Source organism: Saccopteryx leptura, chromosome 6 (assembly GCF_036850995.1).
Source record: "Saccopteryx leptura isolate mSacLep1 chromosome 6, mSacLep1_pri_phased_curated, whole genome shotgun sequence".
Lineage (NCBI taxonomy): Eukaryota > Metazoa > Chordata > Mammalia > Chiroptera > Emballonuridae > Saccopteryx > Saccopteryx leptura.
This window is the reverse complement of record NC_089508.1, coordinates 172529355-172550481: the sequence shown is the minus strand read 5'-3', so window position 1 is coordinate 172550481 and position 21127 is coordinate 172529355. Positions and strand designations below refer to the sequence as shown.

General features: G+C 44.4%; 1 protein-coding gene across 1 annotated transcript in view; it reads left to right on the top strand.

Annotated features, from left to right (window-relative positions):
* SLC36A3 (solute carrier family 36 member 3) overlaps positions 1-21127 on the top strand; it is a 28904-nt gene that overhangs the window by 5844 nt on the left and 1933 nt on the right. The window contains exons 3-9 of the mRNA XM_066343707.1: positions 1107-1195; positions 3787-3882; positions 8991-9075; positions 10017-10235; positions 14103-14201; positions 14939-15105; positions 18069-18238. Of these exons, the coding sequence (XP_066199804.1) occupies positions 1107-1195; positions 3787-3882; positions 8991-9075; positions 10017-10235; positions 14103-14201; positions 14939-15105; positions 18069-18238 (925 nt within the window). The remainder of the gene's footprint in view (positions 1-1106; positions 1196-3786; positions 3883-8990; positions 9076-10016; positions 10236-14102; positions 14202-14938; positions 15106-18068; positions 18239-21127) is intronic.

The window sequence follows — 21127 nt, the reverse complement described above, 5'->3', positions numbered from 1 at the left end:
CTTGCTCGAGCCAGCGACCTTGGGCTCAAGCTGGTGAGCCTTGCTCAAACCAGATGAGCCCGCACTCAAACTGGCGACCTCGGGGTCTCGAACCTGGGTCCTCCTCATCCCAGTCCGACGCTCTATTCACTGCGCCACCACCTGGTCAGGCGATGACCATGACTTTTCAACTTCCATCTCCCACCAGAACCTCTGACCATAATTCACTGGAGAGATATATACATTGAGGCCCTGAGAATATAGAAGTAAATAAGATAAAGTCTCTGCTCTGTGGAGGCTACATGCTAGTGGAATCAAGTGCTACTCTTGGTCTCTCGTTTGTTTCTTTAAAAGCAGGAGTGTCCAGAACAAAGAGAGAGTCCCCTCTTTACTTTATTTCCACCTGATCACATCGGTGAGATTATGATTCATGATAAGCCCTGTTGTTGTTGTTTTATCTCTTCCCAATACAAAACAGATGGAAACTATATGAGGAGAAATGATTATTTGCTTGATTATAGTAATCATTTCATATATATATGTATATCACATCATCATGTTGTACACCTTAAATATACACAATTTTTATTTTAAAAAAATAAAAGGGATATTGACAAATTAGACATACAGTGATTCTCAACTGAGGACCATTTTTCACCCGCCACCCCTACCCCAAATATTGACAATGTCTAGAGACACTCTTGGTTGTCACAACTTGTTTGGGGAGGGAGCATGCCACTGAGACCTGGTGAGTAGAGGCCGAGGAATGCTGCTTAACATCCTAAAACACACAGGACAGCCCCACAGCAAAGAATGATGCAGCCCTAAATGTCATTAGTGCCGCTGTTGACAACCCTGTACAAGAGGGGGAAATCCGAAGTCTGGGGAGGTAGTGACTGCTGTGTCACTGGAAGTGTCCTAGCAGAGGTTGGGCAGCCCCTTTGCAGTGATGCTCAGAACAGTATTTAAGCCAGAGCATCTGGAGACGACAAGGACATTCAGGCAGGCCTGTTATCCCAGGGGCAGCTTTATTACAAGAGGGGTCCCAGAGACTGGGCTGAGACTGGGCTGAGCGTGGGAGCAATCCGTTTGTGGCTAACTGTCCCCACCCCTCCGCTCCCCTCCAGGTTGGTCCTATCAGCCTGCTGGCCATCGGGATCATCACTGTGCACTGCATGGTCATCCTGTTGAACTGTGCACATCACCTCGGTCAGAGGTGAGTCCTGCTTCTATCCACCCATGCCAGGCCCCATCTGAGGGTGTGTTGAGTTTCCTTTGACAATTGACCCAATTACCTCGCCATCTCTTTTAAGCCACCGCCCCTGCTGTTCCAGATTGCACAGAGGCGGTAATAAAGAACCTCAACTGGAAACTCCTAGGTGCAGGCCCAACTCTGGACGACACCATCAAGTTCCCGCACCCCCTGAACCTAGACAGATGGAACTGATAAAAGATGCAGATGTGCTCCGTAAACCACCATGTATATACGGGATACTGAGAGATGTCTTTCTTTCTCTTAACCTCCCTACCCTCAACTTCCCCCACCTCCTGTACATACACCTTGTAAAGGGAATTTGGTCCAGGTAAACCTTTTGAGGGACAATTTAGTAAAAGTGGAAAACAGCAATGAAATGACTGGTTCACAATGACTTCAGTCATTAATAAAGCACATAGCTGATACTCGGTGTTTATATTTTTGAAACGTCAATGCAAAATAAAGACAAATGCAGCAAAAACAATGCTGAGAGTTTCACACTTATAAACCATGGACTGGGGGGGGGGGGTATTAATTCCTTGCAGCCCACCACCTGGTAGCCCTCTAGCCATAGCACTCGGGGGCTTCCTGAGGCGTGGAAGGCCAAACTAGCCATCAGAGATGTGCAGAAGGCTTCCAAGTCAAAATAGAGATAGCAAATGAAATTCCTTATAAAGCCAATTTATCAAACCAAACCCAAATAGGTGTATCTGGAGAATGTATCAGTCACACCTAACTGCGGAGCACTTTCCAGCTCACAAAACACTGTTAAGAGCACTTACTCATTTAGCAATTAAATGTATTGCACAATTACACTGTGCCAGGCACATGGCGAGACTTTTGCAAGCCTTCTTTTATTTACTCCTTACAGTAGACTTCCGTGGGATTATTATTTTTCCCCTTTTACAGATGAACAAACTGAGACTTCGATCTGAGTTAAATACCTTGCTTAGGGTCACACAGCTACAGAGTGACAGGGCGGGTCTTCCAAGACCTCTCTGACTCCACTCTAACCATTCTGCAAATCTTGTCTTCCTTCAAGCCTGCTGGGGCCATTGTATTTGAGTAGGCTTCTAATATCTATGCCGTTGTGATAGCCTTCTCCTGATTTTATTTATTTAGTTTTTATTTATTTTTGAGGACTTGTTTTTCTTTCATTCTTTTTTTTTTTTTTTTAATACAGAGGTTACAGACTGATGGCATAAGCACTGACTATGGCCTTCAGATATGTTTGGGGAAACTTTCACAGTTTTTGCTTTGTTTTGTTCTAGCCTGTATCTAAAATTGTGGAGATTTCACATTTAAAAAAAAAAAAAAAAGATCCTCTTCTTGTCACTTAGACAATCTTGGACCTCTTATCATTCAGCTGGAGCCAAGTCCCAGTCAACCCCTTTCAGAAACAACCCTGTCCCCGGGGGTTGGCACTGTCTCCACTATTTTCCGTTGTCTCACACCCAGCCCCCGTCACCACGTTATTGACACTGGCCCGGTCCCCACAGCTTCTGACTTTGTGATCCTCAGGCTACTGTATTTGCCAGTCCTATGCAATGTGACCTCCTCTGTATGTGAAATGCCAAGCACAGGGCGTCATAACACACATGGGAGGATCGTGCTGGCTTCCCAACACATCTCCACGTCCATCTCTCACCGCCGCCGCCCCCAAACGCAAACTGCGTGCGGGAAACACGTGAGGCCCGGAAGCCTCCCAGCTCTCAGGGAGGGTGTGTCGGGATCTAAACCCTGGTTTCCTGACAAGTCTAGGGGCCCGGTCCTTTCCCAGCTACTCCCCTCAGTCATGCAGTTAACACTGGGGACCAGGGCCCCCAGCAACCTGCTGCTGCTCCCACTTACTAGACATTTCCTCAGCAGGCCTTCCCCACCCTGAGGAAGGGCCACCAAGCTAGGCTGTAACGTGGGTGTCACAGGGCTGCTGGGCAGGTGCCTGAGTATCACCTTTGTGTGAGATCCGGTCCGCGACAGGCATCTCAAATGTCCCAACACCCTCAGCCATGGGAAGGAGGGAATGTAAGCCCAGAAACCCAGACCCCTCTCTCCCTACCCCTACCTCCCCGGACCAGATGTGCACACCTGCCGCCATTCACATCCCCTCTTTCCTGGTGTGCAGACCTAATCAGTTCACAGCTACTGTTTACTTTTTTAAAATCCACTTAAATATTAGTGTTTTTAAAAACCACTATAAAAAAGAGAAAAGACAGATTCTTAAAAGTTTTAAAAGTATCCTGTTATGCCCTGGCCGGATAGCTCAGTTGGTTAGAGCATCATGCTGAAGCACAGAGGTTGCCAGTTCAATACCCAGTCAGGGTACATACAGGAACAGAGATCTCTCTCTCTCGTACTAAAATCGATGCATAAAAATTGTTTTAAAAGGAAAAGAAAAGTATTGTTATAAAATATTCCAGTAATATCGTTGCTAGAGAATAACCAGAATGCTCCATGTTAACACACACACATACAATAATTACTCACTGTAGGAGTAAGTTGTACTTTTAATAAAAATGTTCTAAGTTAAGCATTTCTTATCCTTTCTCTAGACTGCAAAAAACTTTTGTGAGCTATGGAGAAGCCATGATGTACAGCCTTGAAACCTGCCCAAACGCCTGGCTAAGGACCCACTCGGTGTGGGGAAGGTAATAGTCATAGTTGTCATAGTAATAATGATGATAACAACATCACAATAATTATCCTCACCCATTCTTCCTTTATTTCTAGTTACACAGGTTTTAAATGAATATGTTCTTATTGCAAACTATCAAACAGGGTAGAGAATCTCCCCAGTTAGCTCCATGCCCCATCCCACTCATTATCTAAAGAGTAATCACTGCTATCTAGTCAGTCATGTTTCTCTGGATTTCTGTTTCTCTGCATGTATGTCTCTGCATGGATGCATTTTTGTCTCTGCTCGCAAAAATTAGGGGATATTTCAAAATGAATATGAAGCGATAAAAAAAGCATTTCATTTTTTTTATTAAACAAGAACATCAGAAAAGCAAACGACAAGTCAAAGAAAGTTGTTCAATTATGCAAATGAGACAAAACCAACTTTTCTTTCACTGGTGAAAAAGCATTATACAAAAGGCTGAAATTATTGAGGTATCTGCATGTTCATATTTATTTTGAAATATCCCCTAATATTTGTGAGAAGTATATATGTCTGGGAATAGAAATACACATTTTGTTTTGTATTTTCTTGTACTGTTTTTTACAATTTTTTTTTAATCTCTTTCAGCTAACAATATGTTTTGAATTTCTTTCCACATTGAGACATAGAAATCTCCCTCATTATTTTTTAAGGCTCATGATGTTCCCTGGTTTGGATATATGCCATAGATTTATTTAATCCTTTTCCTGATGGTGAACATTCAGGCTGTTCCCTTGCTTGATAAAAAGTTGATAGTGGCCTGACCAGGCGGTGGCGCAGTGGATAGAGCGTTGGACTGGGATGCAGAGGACCCAAGTTCGAGACCCCGAGGTCACCAGCTTGAGCGCAGGCTCATCTGGTTTGAGCAGAGCTCACCAACTTGGACCCAAGGTCCCTGGCTCGAGCAAGGGGTTACTCGCTCTGCTATAGCCCCACAGTCAAGGCACATATGAGAAAGCAATCAATGAACAACTAAGGTGTCACAACGAAAAACTAATGATTGATGCTTCTCATCTCTCTCCGTTCCTGTCTGTCTGTCCCTCTCTCTGACTCTTTCTCTGTCCCTGTAAATACAAAAAAAAAAAAAAACAGGCCCTGGCCGGTTGGCTCAGCGGTAGAGCGTCGGCCTGGTGTGCAGGGGACCTGGGTTCGATTCCCAGCCAGGGCACATAGGAGAAGCGCCCATTTGCTTCTCCACCCCCCCCCCTTCCTCTCTATCTCTCTCTTCCCCTCCCGCAGCCGAGGCTCCATTGGAGCAAAGATGGCCCGGGCGCTGGGGATGGCTCCTTGGCCTCTGCCCCAGGCACTAGAGTGGCTCTGGTCGCGGCAGAGTGACGCCCCGGAGGGGCAGAGCATCACCCCCTGGTGGGCAGAGCATCGCCCCTGGTGGGCGTCCGGGTGGATCCCAGTCGGGCGCATGCGGGAGTCTGACTGTCTCTCCCCATTTCCAGCTTCAGAAAAATACAAAAAAAAAAATTAATAATAAGGTTGATGGTATACACAATGCTTTTCTAGGTCTCAGCTCCTCAGATCTTCTCAACAACCTTTGGAGGTCTGCAGGGTGGATTTTTATTGTCCTGGGGATATGAGATGACCAAGGGTCATAAACAAAAAGTGACATGTCCAAGGACATAGAAATAGTGATGGAGCAGAGATTCAGTCAAGAACCTGACATTTCAGCCTTCCCAACAGGGTCCCTGGGAGTCTACATTGTAGCACCCAAGATCCCTGTGGCCGCTCCCCACGTGGGACTCTCAGTAGGTCATTGATCTCCTGATTAGGAGTCCTTCTGATTATCAGACTGGTGAGATCTCGGGGCAGTAATCACAGGTGACTCACAATTGCCCGTCCTCCCTCACGAAGGTGTATCAGTTTCTGATGACACCCTGAGTAAAACTTTTGGGTGAAAGGCGTCCTTAGAGATCACCATATCCATGCCTATTCAGGTGGAGAAGGAAATGAAGCCCAGCTAGGGCCGTCAAGCTGCTCGAGGCTACACAGGAATTTAGTGGCAGAGCCAGGGCTGAAATCCACACCCTCCAGCTCCCACCCACTCCATTTCTCTGGAGGTCCAGAAACTGAGAAGGAAGTTGGGAAAATATGTAAGCCAATGATTTGTAATTTTTAGTGTGCCAAAATTTTTAGGAAACCTGGGGAGCTTGATTAAAAACTGCCTGTTTCAGCCCCAGCCAGTTGGCTCAGTGGTAGAGAGTTGGCCTGGCGTGCAGGAGTCCCAGATTCGATTCCCGGCCAGGGCACACAGGAGAAGAGCCCATCTGCTTCTCCACCCCTCCCCCTCTCCTTCCTCTCTGTCTCTCTCTTCTACTCCTGCAGCCAAGGCTCCATTGGAGCAAAGTTGGCCCGGGCGCTGAGGATGGCTCTGTGGCCTCTGCCTCAGGCGCTAGAATGGCTCTGGTTGCAACAGAGCAATGCCCCAGATGGGCGGAGCATCACCCCCTGGTGGGCATGCCAGGTGGATCCCGGTTGGGCGCATGCGGGAGTCTGTCTGACTGCCTCCTCGTTTCCAACTTCAGAAAAATACAAAAATAAAAATAATAATAAAAAATAAAAACTGCCCGTTTCATGTAGGCAGCCATCATCAATGAGTGTTCAAGCCACTAGGTGAGGAGCCACTAGTTTCCACTGGGAAACTCCATGAAGGAAGAATACGCTGACGTCACCTGACCCCAGGTGGTACTAATTTTACGCACAGGACAGCCAGACAGGAGGTATCTCATAATGAGATGCAGAGCATACCACAGAAATGTCCTCACCAGGAGGGTCAGTGATGAGCCTCAGGCTAATCAAGCTGCTAGACTTGAGTATCAGTTTACAGGAAACATGAGGGATAGAGAATCATGGTAGCTGACGTTATGAAGTCCTCACCTAAATCTAGAAAGTGGGCCATTCTACAGGACAAAGTATCTGATCTCTTCAACACTAACCAAAAACATTACCAGTTACAAGGGAAAGAAAACAGAGCAAGGGGAAAATACAGCAGTTTTAAAAAACTTAAAAAGAATAACAAAATGCAATGTATAGACTTGTTAGAAACCAATGGGAAAATAGACATTTTTGAAACAATTGGAGAGTATGGGCTGAATATTACATAATATAAAGGAGTTATTGTTAATTTTGTAAGGATTGATAATGGCGTGATGGTTATATTTTTTAAGTCCTTATCCATTACGGCTGCACACCACCCAGCTTCTGACTCAATAGGCTGATATGAGAGCCAGGAATCTGTATTTTTTGCATAAACCTCAGATGATTCTGATGTGATTGGTACTACCACCCAATTTTGGAAAACAGTGACCTAAACATTAGAGTATAAGTAGAGGAGTATATTTTTGTTTTTGTCCCTTAAAAAAATAAATGCATCCCCAAATTGGAGACAATTACAAAATCCAAAAGAATAATGATTATGATGGAGTATAATATATTCACAGTTTAAAAATAATTAATGTGAAGGAGCATTTGAGAGCTTGCTTCCAGTCAATGTCATCAATTTGGCTCAAATTCTTATAAAAATAAGTTTTAAAAATTAATGTGAGTCTATTTAAAGAGGAAGAGAGAGCCCTGGCCAGATAGGTCAATTGGTTAGAGCATTGTCGCAAAGCACAAAGGTTGCCAGTTCAATCCTTGGTCAGGGAATATACAGGAACAAATCAATGAAACCAATGTTCCTGTCTCTCTCTCTCTCTCTCTCCCTCCCTCTCTCCCTCTCTCTCCCTCCCTCCCTCTCTCTCTCTCCCTCTCCCTCCTTCTCTTCTCTCTCATTAAAATAAATAAACATTTAAAAGAGAGAGAGGAGGGAAGAATATATCTTTCTTAAATACCAGCTAATAAATTTAGAAGAAATTACAGAATTAGAAAAACACCACTTTGCAACCACCAATGAAACAATGGATTCAGGCAAGGGTCATTAATAAATATAACAGCCATTGGTTTGAGGGAAATAGGATATTCATGCCGTCTCCAAGTTTTACCCCCCAGATTACAAAGAAGTCAATGTACATTTGCAATGGAGAGGTCTGGCAGTCACCAACACAATGGGACCACAGGACATCATGTGCCTCCCAATGTGATGAAAAAGAAAAAGTACAAAATATTCAAAGGGCTTATCTGGATCTAATCATGAGGAAACACAATGGGGGACATTATGTACGACAATTGTCCTGACTCTGACCAGAAAAACAACTTCATGGAAAACAAAGAAAGGCAGATTTGGGACTGCTTTACATGAAAAAAAGCCTGAAGAGACACAGCCTAATGTAATATACAAACCTTGATCAGATCCTGAATAAAAAAATAAGCTTTAAAAGATATTTTGGAGAGAATTGGGTTATTTTAAAAATATGGACTACATGTTTGAGTATATTGAAGTTGATTTTCTGGACATCATAGCAAAGAGAGATATGGTGAGGTATTTAGAGTTGAAGTGTTAATCTTCAACTGACTTTCAAATGGTTATGAAAAGGTGTGTGTGTTCATGTGTGTGTGTGAGAGAGAGAGAGAGACATACAGTTAGGGCCAAAGTTAACAATCAGTATATCTAGTTAAAGAATATATGGATTTTTTTGTTTGTTTTTTGTTTTTGTTTTTATTTTTTACAGAGAGAGAGAGTCAGAGAGAGGGATAGATAGGGACAGGCAGGAACGGAAAGAGATGAGAAGCATCAATCATTAGTTTTTCATTGCAACACCTTAGTTGTTCATTGATTGCTTTCTCATATGTGCCTTGACCGTGGGCCTTCAGCAGACCGAGTAACCTCTTGCTCGAGCCAGCGACCTTGGGTCCAAGCTGGTGAGCTTTGCTCAAACCAGATGAGCCCGCGCTCAAGCTGGCAACCTAAGGGTCTTGAACCTGGGTCCTCCAAATCCCAGTCCGATGCTCTATCAACTGTGCCACCACCTGGTGAGGCTATGGATGTTAATTATACTAGTATTCCAGGTTTTTCTGTGGACTTGAAAATGTTCGATATACAAAAATGGGAAAATATTAAAAAATAATAACAAATAATTATTCCATAAAAGAAAAATGAATGCATTTTTAACAAATAATTTTTCTCCCTCTGCTTCTTCCTTTCCTTCCCAGGTACACTGTCAGCTTCTTATTAGTCACCACCCAGCTGGGCTTATGCAGTGCTTATTTTATGTTCATGGCAGACAATTTACAACAGGTAAAAGAGGGCTCTCCTAGGCAGAGTCAGAGACCAGACCCCTACTGCTAGGGCTGCATTAGCAAAAGTGTAGAGTTCAGAGCGTGGGAGGAGACAACCCTCTTTCCAACCTCTGGTCAGACTGCTCTTGGGAGTTCTCTCAGTTCTGGGAATCACTTCTTTAAAGGATCATAGCCAAAGAATCCCCTGTGGAGTATAACCAGGATGGAGAGAGAGAGGCTTGCAATCACATCCAATAAGAAATAATCGAGACTTTTTAGCCTGAAAAGTGTTAGTAAGCTTTACCTTCAGTATCTCGGGGTTGTCATATATGTGGACATAGAAGATGACTACTTAAATATAAGGCAAACAAGCCAACCTTGCCTGTATTACATTCCTAACAGGCATTACAAATCAATCCTAGCCTTCTCTCACCTTTGTGGAGTAGAGGAAGCATACCTGTGTTTGCACTCTCAAGCAGCCAGAACTAGGACAAGTAGTGTAGATGGAATGTTCAAGTAGATAGATTTTGCACAATGTTCAGAGCTTTCTACCTTTTAGGGCTATCTAAAGTAGAAGAAAATATTTTTGTGAATTCAACCCCCATTCTTTGGTTATTTGGAAGAAAACCATTTGGTAGGGAAGCAGAGGTTGGGCTAGATGACAGAAGGACCCTTTGTTCTTGAATTTTTATGATTCTAAGAGTTTCTGGTTGTCACAGTCATGAGCACTATAGTGACAGTAACTAGATTTTAGCAGACAAAAATATATGGCACTTCGTTACACTGGAATTTCAGATAAGCAGCAAATAATTTTTTTTTACTATGCATATGTCCTATGTAATATATGGGACAAGTTGTACTAAAGAGTTATCTGCTAATTATCTGAAATTGAAACTTAAGTGGGCATCCTGTGTTTAATCTTTAATTCTAACTGCGCTCCCTTTTTATGTTCTATGTCAGATAGTGGAAGAAGCCCACGTGACCTCCAACACCTGCCAGCCCAGGAAGATCCTGGTCCTGACCCCCATCCTGGACATTCGCGTCTACATGCTGACCATCTTGCCCTTCCTGGTCCTCTTGGTGTTCATCCAGAACCTCAGGGTGCTGTCCGTCTTCTCGACTCTGGCCAACATCACCACCCTGGGGAGCATGGCTCTGATCTTCGAGTATATCATTCAGGTCTGTGCCGGAAACCACCCCAGAAGTGGGTCAGGAAGGTTATCATCATTATGGGCAGGTGAAGGTAAGGAAGGTGACCCCTTGCTCTGAGAAGTCCCTGCTATGACAATAACTGTGAACACTATACCACTTGAAAAGTTAGGCATCATCATCATCTTCACTGCTGTCACACTGGATAACAATGAGTCATTCAACAAACAGTTACTTTTTTTTTTTCTTCTTTTTTTTAAAATTATTTATTTACTATTCATTTTAGAGAGGAGAGAGAGAGAGAGAGAGAGAGAAAGGGAGGAGCAGCAGGAAGCATCAACTCCCATATGTGCCTTGACCAGGCAAGCCCAGGGTTTTGAACCAGCAACCTCAGTGTTCCAGGTCAAGGCTCTATCCACTGCGCCACCGCAGGTCAGCAACAAACAGTTACTTAATACCTTCTGTGACCCAGGCATGGTTGCAAAGGGTTGGGAACTCTATGGTAAGTAAAACTGACAAGGTGTCCACTCTCATGGGGGTTCTATTCAAATACTTGGGGAGATAAACCACAATCAAATGAACAAAAATGATAACAGTGATAAGTGGACAAGGAATACATGGACGCTAAAGCAATTTGATTTACTTTGTGCCATGTTCTTTATATATATGAACTCATTGTGTCTTCACAATGTTACTATTTTGGGAGTGCTACCTTTATACTCAGCTGACAGACAAGGAAATTGATACGCAGTAAGTCACTTTCCACTAAGTCCAGTCAGTTTGCCTCCCAAGCCCATGCTATGCTGTCACCACAGGCCCTGACATTCCACCATTCTGCTTCCGTTTCTTTGCAAGTCTTTGTGGCTGTATTAGTTTCCTGTTGCTGCTATAACGAATTACCACGAATTTAGTGACTTCAAACAATACACATTTATCTTAGAATGCTGGAGGTCTCATGGGGCTAAAATCAAGTTGTCAGCACAGTTGTTTCTTTCTTGAGACTTACTAGGAAAATGTTGTCCTGTCTTTTCCAGCTTCTAGAGTAGTGGTTCTCAAAGTGTGCGCCAGGGCGCACTGGTGTGCCCTTAGATTTCCAGGTGCGCCCTATGGTATTCCAGAGAAATACGTGCCTGTTGGGGACCAAAACACCAACAGGGTTTTTGGAGTTTAGATTTTGGGGCGACAGAGGTGTGGGGAATTGGCTGTAAGCTGACAGTCTGCCCAACCCCCCACCTCACTTGCCTGATTAGGTTGCAAAAGGCTGTTAAGCTGTGGTGCTGGATTGTTTACACTACCCACCATGTTCCCCAGAAAGACTGGGGGCAAGTTTCTTCTATCCTCTATTTGGTATAAAGTTAACATGATATGTATGGCAGAGGTTTTTTGCACTCAACACAATTAAGAGTAAAAAGAGAGGAATTCTTCAATGTATTGATGAGGAAATGAGAGTTTGGCTTTCAAATATATGCCCAAACATTGAAGAAATCGCTAGGACAAACACATTCGTGCTGCTGGGACCTGAATTTACTAAATCTTACTAAGAATGTATCTATATATATAAAAGGATAAATTTTTTGTTATTTTTTTATTTTAACCCCTCATTTTTATGAACTCTAAACAGCATAACTCAAAAAATGTAACATAAAAATGTTTTTTAATGTCAGAATAAATTTAATTCTGTCGTATTTATTTCGTTTAATTACCATAAAAGCACCCTTGGACTTTGTTTGTTTTTTTCTTTAATATTTGACTTTATTATAACATGTTTCTCAGAAATTTGTATATAGTGCGCTTGCAATTATTTGTAGGATTTTAAATGCGCTCTGACTTAAAAAGTTTGAGAACCTCTGTTTCAGAGACTTCCCAATCCACATGCCTTCACTGGTCTTCAAAGCCAACAGCGTCAGCCCCAGGCCTTCTCGTTCTGCCATCTCTCTCTGGGTCTGTCTTCTGACTCCCTCTTCCACTGTTACAGACCCTGTGATGACATTGGGCCCACCCAGATAACCTGGGATAATCTTATTTTAAGTGCAGCTGATTAGCAACCCTAATTCGCTTAATTCCCCCTTGCCATGTAGTATAATGTATTCACAGGTTCCAGGATTCAGACGTGGACATCTTTGGGGAGCCATTATTCTTCCCACCCCAGGAGTCCATTAAAATCATCATTCCCTCTAGATCAGGGGTAGTCAACCTTTTTATACCTACCTCCCACTTTTGTATCTCTGTTAGTAGTAAAATTTTCTAACTGCCCACTGGTTCCACAGTAATGGTGATAGGGAAGTAATTTTACTTTATAAAATTTATAAAGCAGAGTTGCAACAAGTTAAAGCATATAATAATAATTACCAAGTACTTTATGTCAGGTTTTCGCTAAGTTTAGCGGAATAAATCTTTATAAAACAACTTACTATAGTTAAATCTATCTTTTTATTTATACTTTGGTTGTTCCACTACCGCCCACCATGAAAGCTGGAATGCCCACTAGTGGGCGGTAGGGACCAGGTTGACCACCACTGATATAGATCCATGATAGCTGCTGTAGCAGTTAGCAGACTGCACAGCTCTGAGAGAAGTGATGGGGGGGAGGTGTTAGAGGACAGAAGTCCAGGAGGCAGGATTCTTATCTGAGCACTCACACCCTGGAGAGTAGTCTCAGGGAATTCCCCTCCCTTCCCTGGGTCCTGCATTTAAAGATAAGAGGCTACAAATAGCCAAAAGGTTGAAACAACCCAAATGTCCATCAACGGAGGAGTGGATAATCAAATAATGTTAAATACTATCTACAATGAAATACTATTTAGCCTTAAAAAAGGAAGGAAATTCTGATCTATGCTATAGCATGAGTCAACCTTAAAGACATTATGCTAGGAGAAATAAACCATCACAAAAAGACAAGTATGGTATGATGTCACTAGAATAGTCAAATTCATAGAGATAGGAAGTAGACGAAGGGTTACCTGTGGGCTAGATAATGGGGAGTTATTAATGGGGATGGAGTTTCAGTTTGGGATGATGAAACAATTTTGGAGATGGACAGTGATGTTGGTTGCACAACAATGTGGATGTACTTAATACCACGGAACCATACACTTAAAAATGGTTTAAATTGTAAGTTTTATGCCATGTGCATTTTATCACAATAAAGATAAAAATCTTCTTAGAAGATGAGGAGGCTTGGACATGGACAACAGTGTGGTGATTGTAGGGGGTAGAGAGTATAAGGGGATAAATAGTGATAGACAAAGTCAAGACTGGGGGTGGGGTAGGCCCTGGCCGGTTGGCTCAGTGGTAGAGCGTTGGCCTGGCGTGCACGAGTCCGGGGTTCAATTCCCGGCCAGGGCACACAGGAGAAGCACCCATCTGCTTCTCCACCCTTCCCCCTCTCCTTCCTCTCTGTCTTTCTCTTCCCCTCCCGCAGCCAAGGCTCCATTGGAGCAAAGTTTGTCCGGGCACTGAGGATGGCTCTGTGGCCTCTGCCTCAGGCACTAGAATGGCTCTGATTGCTGCAGAGCGACGCCCCCTGGTGGGCATGCCGGGTGGATCCCGGTCGGGCACATGCGGGAGTCTGTCTGACTGCCTCCCCGTTTCCAACTTCGGAAAAAAAAAAAAAAAAGACTGGGGGTGGGGTATATACACACAATACGGTGTACAGGGAAGGGTTGTAGAATTGAGCTCCTGAAACCTGTATAATTATATTAACCAGTGCCATCCCAATACATTCAATTAAAAATAAATAAATAAATAATAAAAGCCGAGAAGGCTGACCAACTCTACTATCTCCCGGGTGCCGCTCTTAACACTGTCTCTGTCGATGTCAGGCAGAACCCAGCTTTCCACCAGGCAGTGATTTTAGCGCCACGGCAAAGCCAATGCCCTTCTTCTCCTTACTTTCAGGAGGTTCCCGATACCAGCAATCTACCCTTAATGGCAAGATGGGACACCTTTCTGCTGTTCTTCGGTACAGCCGTCTTCACGTTTGAAGGCGTGGGTATGGTAAGATTGACATGGGGTTTGAGAGAATGGTCCCTAGTGCTCTCTAGGGTGGCCAGTCATTGTCCCAGGTGAGCAAATCATAGTATTTATGAAAAGCGCAGAACTTGATCTTGGCGGACGGGAATGTCAGGACCCATTCTCGGAGCACCCACTAAGCTGGGAAGACCAAGTGAGAATTTGCTCATCAGCCCTGGCGCAGGAGGAGAGCACTCTTGGCAATACAGAGCATGGGGAAAATTGAGAGGGGGTGTGGCCATGTGGCGAGGCCCCTTCCTGAGCCGCGACTTCCAGGAAAACAGTGTCTGTACTTGTGGGGAACTTGTTCCTACCCTTTTTTTGTTGTAGCTGGCATTTTTCCAAAGTAAGAAGGGGGGAGACTCCCGCATGTGCCCAACAGGGATCCACCCAGCATGCCCACCTGGGAGCGATGCTCGGCCCCTCTGGGGCATTGCTCTGCTGTAATCCGAGCCATTTTAGTGCCTGAGGCGGAAGTCATGGAGCCACCCTCAGCGTCCTGGCCAACTTTGCTCCAGTGAAGCCCTGGCCAAGGGAGGGGAAGAGAGAGAGAGAAAGGAGAGGGGGAAGGGTGGAGAAGATGGTTGCTTCTCCGGTGTGCCCTGGCCAAGAATCGACCCCGGAACTTCCACACACCGGAACTTCCACTGACACTCTACCGCTGTGCCAACCAGCCAGGGCCCCTTTATACCTTTTCCTTCACAACGTCCTTTCACCACCAGGTTCTGCCTCTCAAAAACCAGATGAAGCGTCCACAGCAGTTTTCTTTAGTTCTGTACTTGGGGATGTCCCTTGTCATCGTCCTCTTCATCTGCCTGGGGACACTTGGCTACATGAAGTTCGGGTCAAACACCCAGGCCAGCATCACTCTCAACCTGCCCAATTGCTGGTACATCCCTGCGACCGGGGTGGGGAAGGGGTGGTCACCAGCTCTGAGTTTTAGCAACAGAATGTGGCAGTCCCTTGGATTATCATTAGCAACACATATTCACTGCTAATGTTTGCATTATAATAGGACAATCTGATAATCCAGGCACTGTGCATTACTTCATTTAATTCTCACAATAGCTCTATGAGTTAGCATTCTTTTTGTTTGTTTGTTTGTTTTACAAGGACAGAGAGAGTCAGAGAGAGGGATAGATAGGGACAGAGAGACAAAAACGGAGAGAGATGAGAAGCATCAATCATCAGTTTTTCGTTGCGACACTTTAGTTGTTCATTGATTGCTTTCTCATATATGCCTTGACCGCAGGCCTTCAGCGGACTGAGTAACCCCTTGCTTGAGCCAGCGAAGCTGGTGAGCTTTTTTTTTTTTTGCTCCAGCCAGAAGAGCCTGCGCTCAGGCTGGCAACCTCAGGGTCTCAAACCTGGGTCCTTCCGCATCCCAGTCTGACACTACCCACTGCGCCACCGCCTGGTCAGGCTGAGTTAGCATTCTTATCAGTTCCATTTAATAGATGAAGAAGTTGGTATTGGAGAAGTAAGTAACACTCCCGAGTTCATATGGTTTGTGAGAAATTGAAATTGAATCTGTCTCACTCTCCAGTTCAAAGACCCTAAAACAGGAACAGCAACAAGAAAAAGTATAACTCCACAGCAGTGATTGAGGGTCCTGCAAGTGGACTGCTACTCGGGCCCCTGATTCTACAAAGGAACCCAGGCTGCCATGGCTATGCCGCCATTGGAATTTGGCCTGGAGTTCTTACATTCACTCATTCACTCATTTATACATTCATTCATTCATTCATCCAGGAAACAGTTGGGGGGCCGACACATAGAACTCATCGAGTGTTAGCTATTCTCATTATTCTGACAGTACTGGGTACATAGTGACTTAGCAGGCAGTAGAGCGATGTGCTTGGGGGCACAAGTTCTAAAGCTGAGTAAGGAATTTGCATCCTGGCTTTTGTATGACCTTGGACAAGCTCCCCAATCTTACGGACCTCATTTCCATCCTCTATAAAATGAGGGCAATCCTGACGCTGGATTGTATCAGTCAGGATAGACAAAGTTATGCTCCAATAATAAACAACTCCGAAATCTCTCTGGCTGAATACACACAAATGCTTAAACATATGCTCACGCTACATGTCCATTATGGGATGGCTACAGCATCCCCACCCCAGGGCTCAGACTGATGGAAGAGCCACTCCCTGAAATGTTGTTGGTTGCCATGGCAGAGCACACATGACTCATGCCCTCCACCATGAAGCTGCTAAAGCAGACATCTCTTTTGCTAGCCCTTCATCAGTCAAAGCAAACTGCATGGCCACACCTCACTCCAAGGGGCAGGGAAGTTTAATTCTGCCATGTGCTTGGAAGAACTGGAAATATTTGTTGAACAGTGCAGATGGCTTCCACGCTATCTCAGGGAGTGATTGTGAGGATTAATTAGTTCAATATACATGAAGGGCTTAGGAGAGGGCCTGGCACATAGCAAGCACTCCCTGAGTGTTATCTGTTATCATGTTATGTGCCCCCATACCCTGGGTCTTTCGGAGTGACTAGGATGGTGAGGCATTCATTTTCCACACGGCCACAGCTGGAAAATGAGAAAATTATCACCAGCCCCACTCCTCTCACTGTACAGTGGTAATGACTAGATAAGATAATAAATTTCTTGGAAGTTGTGACTTATTTTACATAGGACAGAGAGCACCCTAATAAGCTGTTGTTATTTTGGGCAGTTCTGGCCGCCTCTGGCTACCCTTGACAGGACACTTTCCATCTGGGGCCTCAGTTGGAAAACACGGGCATCAGATGCCGTGAGGATTTCACAACTGCTCTAAACTTGGCTGGTCATGAGCTTCTCCAGAGCAGCCGTAGAGAGGGGATAAACAAAGATCCCTCCCTAATAAGAAAGAGACCAACAACCAAGAAAAAATGGTCATAATGGCACAGATCACTGATAAATCCAAAAATAGCATTTTTTGTATTTGAAAAAATGCTATATCTCTTTCATAATAACAAAATGGCAATTAAAAAACAAACCCAATGGCAAAGAGCAGCATGCGTTCACACACCGTTTTGGCAAGAATGTGGGAAACAAGCCTCCAATGAGCCAGGACCATGCGTGAACGCCATGTCAACAGCTAACACAAGTTTGAATCACATATGTATATTTTTACCTAGCATTTTCACTTCTGCAGTTATATACTACATGTACAGAGATATATGTACCAGGATAGTCTTGGCAGCATTATCTACTGGCAAAATACTAGAACTAATCTAACTATCCATTAATTGGGGACTGGTTAAAAAGCTACAGTATATCCATGCAATTGGAATACTAAGCAGCTGTTAAATAGAAGTACCAGATCTGTGTGTACTGATAGGGAACAATGTCCAAGGAATATTTAATGAAGAAGAAAAGCAGAGCTCAATGGTATATATAGGATGCAACCGTGTGTGTACATATGCACGTACATACGTACGTACGATCTGTATAAGCTTGTAGATCCACTGATTATTTCTGGAAGGGCTATAGGAAAACTGTTAGAGGGATTGCCCATGGAAAGGGAACTGCAGACTGGGAATCAAGGGTAAAAGAGAGGTCTTTCACTGTATGATTTAGTGTGATGAATTTTGCTCTATGCAGATAAACCTTTTAAAAAAACTAAAAGAAAAGAGGAACAGATTTCTGAGCCACAAACCTGTTGAATAAGAATCTCTAGGGATGTGCACTTTAAATAAGCTTCCCAGGTGGCTCTGATGGCGGGTTCAGCCTGACTCAATGGAATTCGCCAGTTCTGTAGCTCAGGGACAAGTGCCCGCTTCGGAGCAGTGAGTGAATTCTACATGGCCCTGTCCAGGAACCATGTCTCACTTCACATCCTATCCGTCTGTCTGCAGGCTGTACCAGTCAGTCAAGTTGATGTACTCCATCGGCATTTTCTTCACCTACGCCCTCCAGTTCCATGTCCCAGCCGAGATCATCATTCCCTTTGTCGTCTCCCAGGTGCCAGAGAGCTGGGCACTGTTTGCAGAGCTGTCTGTTCGCACAGCCTTGGTCTGTCTGACCTGTGAGTAGGATAAAAGGGCGCCCACTGCCCAAAGCTGTGTCTGGGAGCCGTACTGGCATTTCCCCCTCTATCGCTGGCTCTACCACTTGCCCTCTTCATGAGCTTGTGCAAGATACTTTACCTCCCTGAACCTCAACTTTCCACCTGAAAAAGTGGGCTTAACAGAATTACCATGTAGTCGATATTATAGTACTCTCTACTGCCCACACATAGAAGGCATAGATTAGCTGGTTTATGGGAGGAAGAAGTATCATGCATTCACTATTATCTATCACTCATGAGAGCCTAGCAATGTAACATTACCAACTGAGGAAACTGTGGCTCAGACAATTCATGTAACATGCTCAAATCATGTGACAAAGCTAGGATTTGAATGTAGGTCATGTAACACCAAGATCTGTGTTTCCCAATGAGCCATATTCCTTCCTATCATAAATTAGGGTCAAGTCCACTAACATAAAGTTGTGTTTAACTGTAGGGAAAACCCCCAAAGGGCAGATTTGTCAAGGTCTTGCAGGTCACTTTTGGGGTTTACTCTCTTCTTTCCCTCCCTTTCTTCCTCCCCTCCTGCTTCTGTCCACTCATTTATTCAGTCTCAATCTACATTAAGCACTAAAGTAGATGTTTGGAACCATCATGAACAGGACTGGGGGATTCTTTCTCAAAACACATCAGAGAAAGAAAATCAGAAAAGGTGTCCCATGAGGAATGACGAAAGAACTAGGGATGTGTTACTGGAGGAAGGAGGAATTGGGCAACTTCTCTGTATCTGTCCTCAACCATCTGGGATTATTGTGAAAGAGGGAGAGAGCCAAGTGAGTCTTACAGGTTCCACAAGCCCAAGTTTAAAGTTGAGGGAACCCAGGCTCAGTTCAGGGTCAGGGGCAGCCCAGCAGAACATGCTATAAGATGTTATATGGTAGCCCTGGCCAGTTGGCTCAGTGGTAGAGCGTCGGCCTGGTGTGCAGGAGTCCCGGGCTTGATTCCCGGCCAGGGCACACAGGAGAAGCGCCCATCTGCTTCTCCACCCCTCCCCTCTCCTTCCTCTCTGTCTCTCTCTTCCCCTCCCGCAGCCAAGGCTCCATTGGAGCAAAGTTGGCCCGGGCGCTGAGGATGGCTCTATGGCCTCTGCCTCAGGTGCTAGAATGGCTCTGGTTGGGGCAGAGAAATGCCCCAGATGGGCAGAGCATCGCCCCCTGGTGGGCGTGCTGGGTGGATCCCGGTCAGGCGCATGTGGGAGTCTGTCTGACTGCCTCCCCGTTTCCAGCTTCAGAAAAATACAAAAAAAGAAAAAGAAGAAAAAAAAAGATGTTATATGCACATGACTAGAGTTCTATGAGCAGAAACAGCGCACCTGCTTGGTGTAAGGTGTGGTATAGTTTCCAGTCTGTACCACATCAAGAACCTGTTGATATATTGTTTTGAGATCCTTCCTAATAGGGAGGGTGTTAGTTGAAGAGAAAAACTGAGTAGTTCAGGTCACTGGGGATCAGGGAAGGCATCTCTAGAGACAGCTGACCTAATAGCATGTCCTGCTTCTGGTATATGCTGAATGACCACTTTCTCTTCCTTTATTCACCTGTCAGTTTTGTCACCCTTTATTCTTTCAACAGTTGTTTGTTGAGTACCTACTATATGCTTGACATTGTGGTAGGCACTAGGGACACAATAAAGAATAATGAAGAAGACGGGCTCCTGCCCTCCCAACACTTACAGTCGAGTGGGGAATCTATGCAGGAAAGTAATTACAGCACATAAAGATGTACCACCTAATGGTGAAGATGATAAAAACAGAATACCCTAAGAGCAGATAAGAAGGCCCTGTAACTTAGCCTTACTCAGGTCAGGGAATTCTCTCCAGCGGAGTGCTATTTCAGTTCAGACCTAAAAGATAAATAAGATGTATGTGGAAGAGTGAAAAGTGTACCATGTGTAGGGGCAGGCTCTGCACAGATCGGAGACAAGTATTTACATCTGACCTCTTTGGAAAACTAAAAACAGTGGGGAGTGATAAAACATGAAGCCAGAGAATGTGCAGGGCCCTAAGGGGATCAGGCCATGGAGAGCCACGGAAGGGCTCTGAGCAGTGGGGTTGACATGACCGGATCTGACCCTTCTAGGGCACCTTCCAGCCAACTTTGCTTTAGAACTTCCTTGCCACTGTGAGTTTTCTTGGAGAACAGACACTGATTTTTCTCTGAACCCCTTAATCCTTTGAGTAGTGAGTTTTTTTCATGCTCGCTGACCCCTGGGAGTGAGTTGTGTGTTTTTTTTCAAAAAATTAAATTAGTTACAGTTACAGTTTTATTAACTTAAAATCATGTTTGTTTGATAACCAATTTATGGAAATAAGAAGAACATACATTTGCCTTTTTTTTTATGTTGCCTTACACATTTTTAAAATAAAAATTTTTGTTACGATCGTACTTTGGATGGTCAGGAGGCACGAGGACGTACATGAACGTTTGTACTACTCAAAGGGTTAGGCAATTTATTAAACATCTGATGAAGGAATGCTATGGACGGGGACCATCCCATCAGAGGGATGATGGATTCTCAGCCATGCGAGTCTATGAATCTCTCTCATTCTCTCATTGGATGTGGTGGAGCAGTTTCACAACGAGGTGCTGTTTTCTTCAAGATCCAGCAAACGTCTACCTGAATCATTACCAGCTAGAAGCAGCGGTCATTGGGACTTGGACATGAGCTGCAAAGTATAGAATGGTGACAACAATTCCAGTGCCATGTGGACTTTTCCTGTGGGGAACTTTCCTGGACTCCTGCTCCCTGTGACAGCTCCTAACAGACTGAACTGTGGTTGGGTTGCATTTTTCAGGGATTTGGCATGGTGATGGGGCCAACTTGGACTTGGTGAACATGTTAAGGACA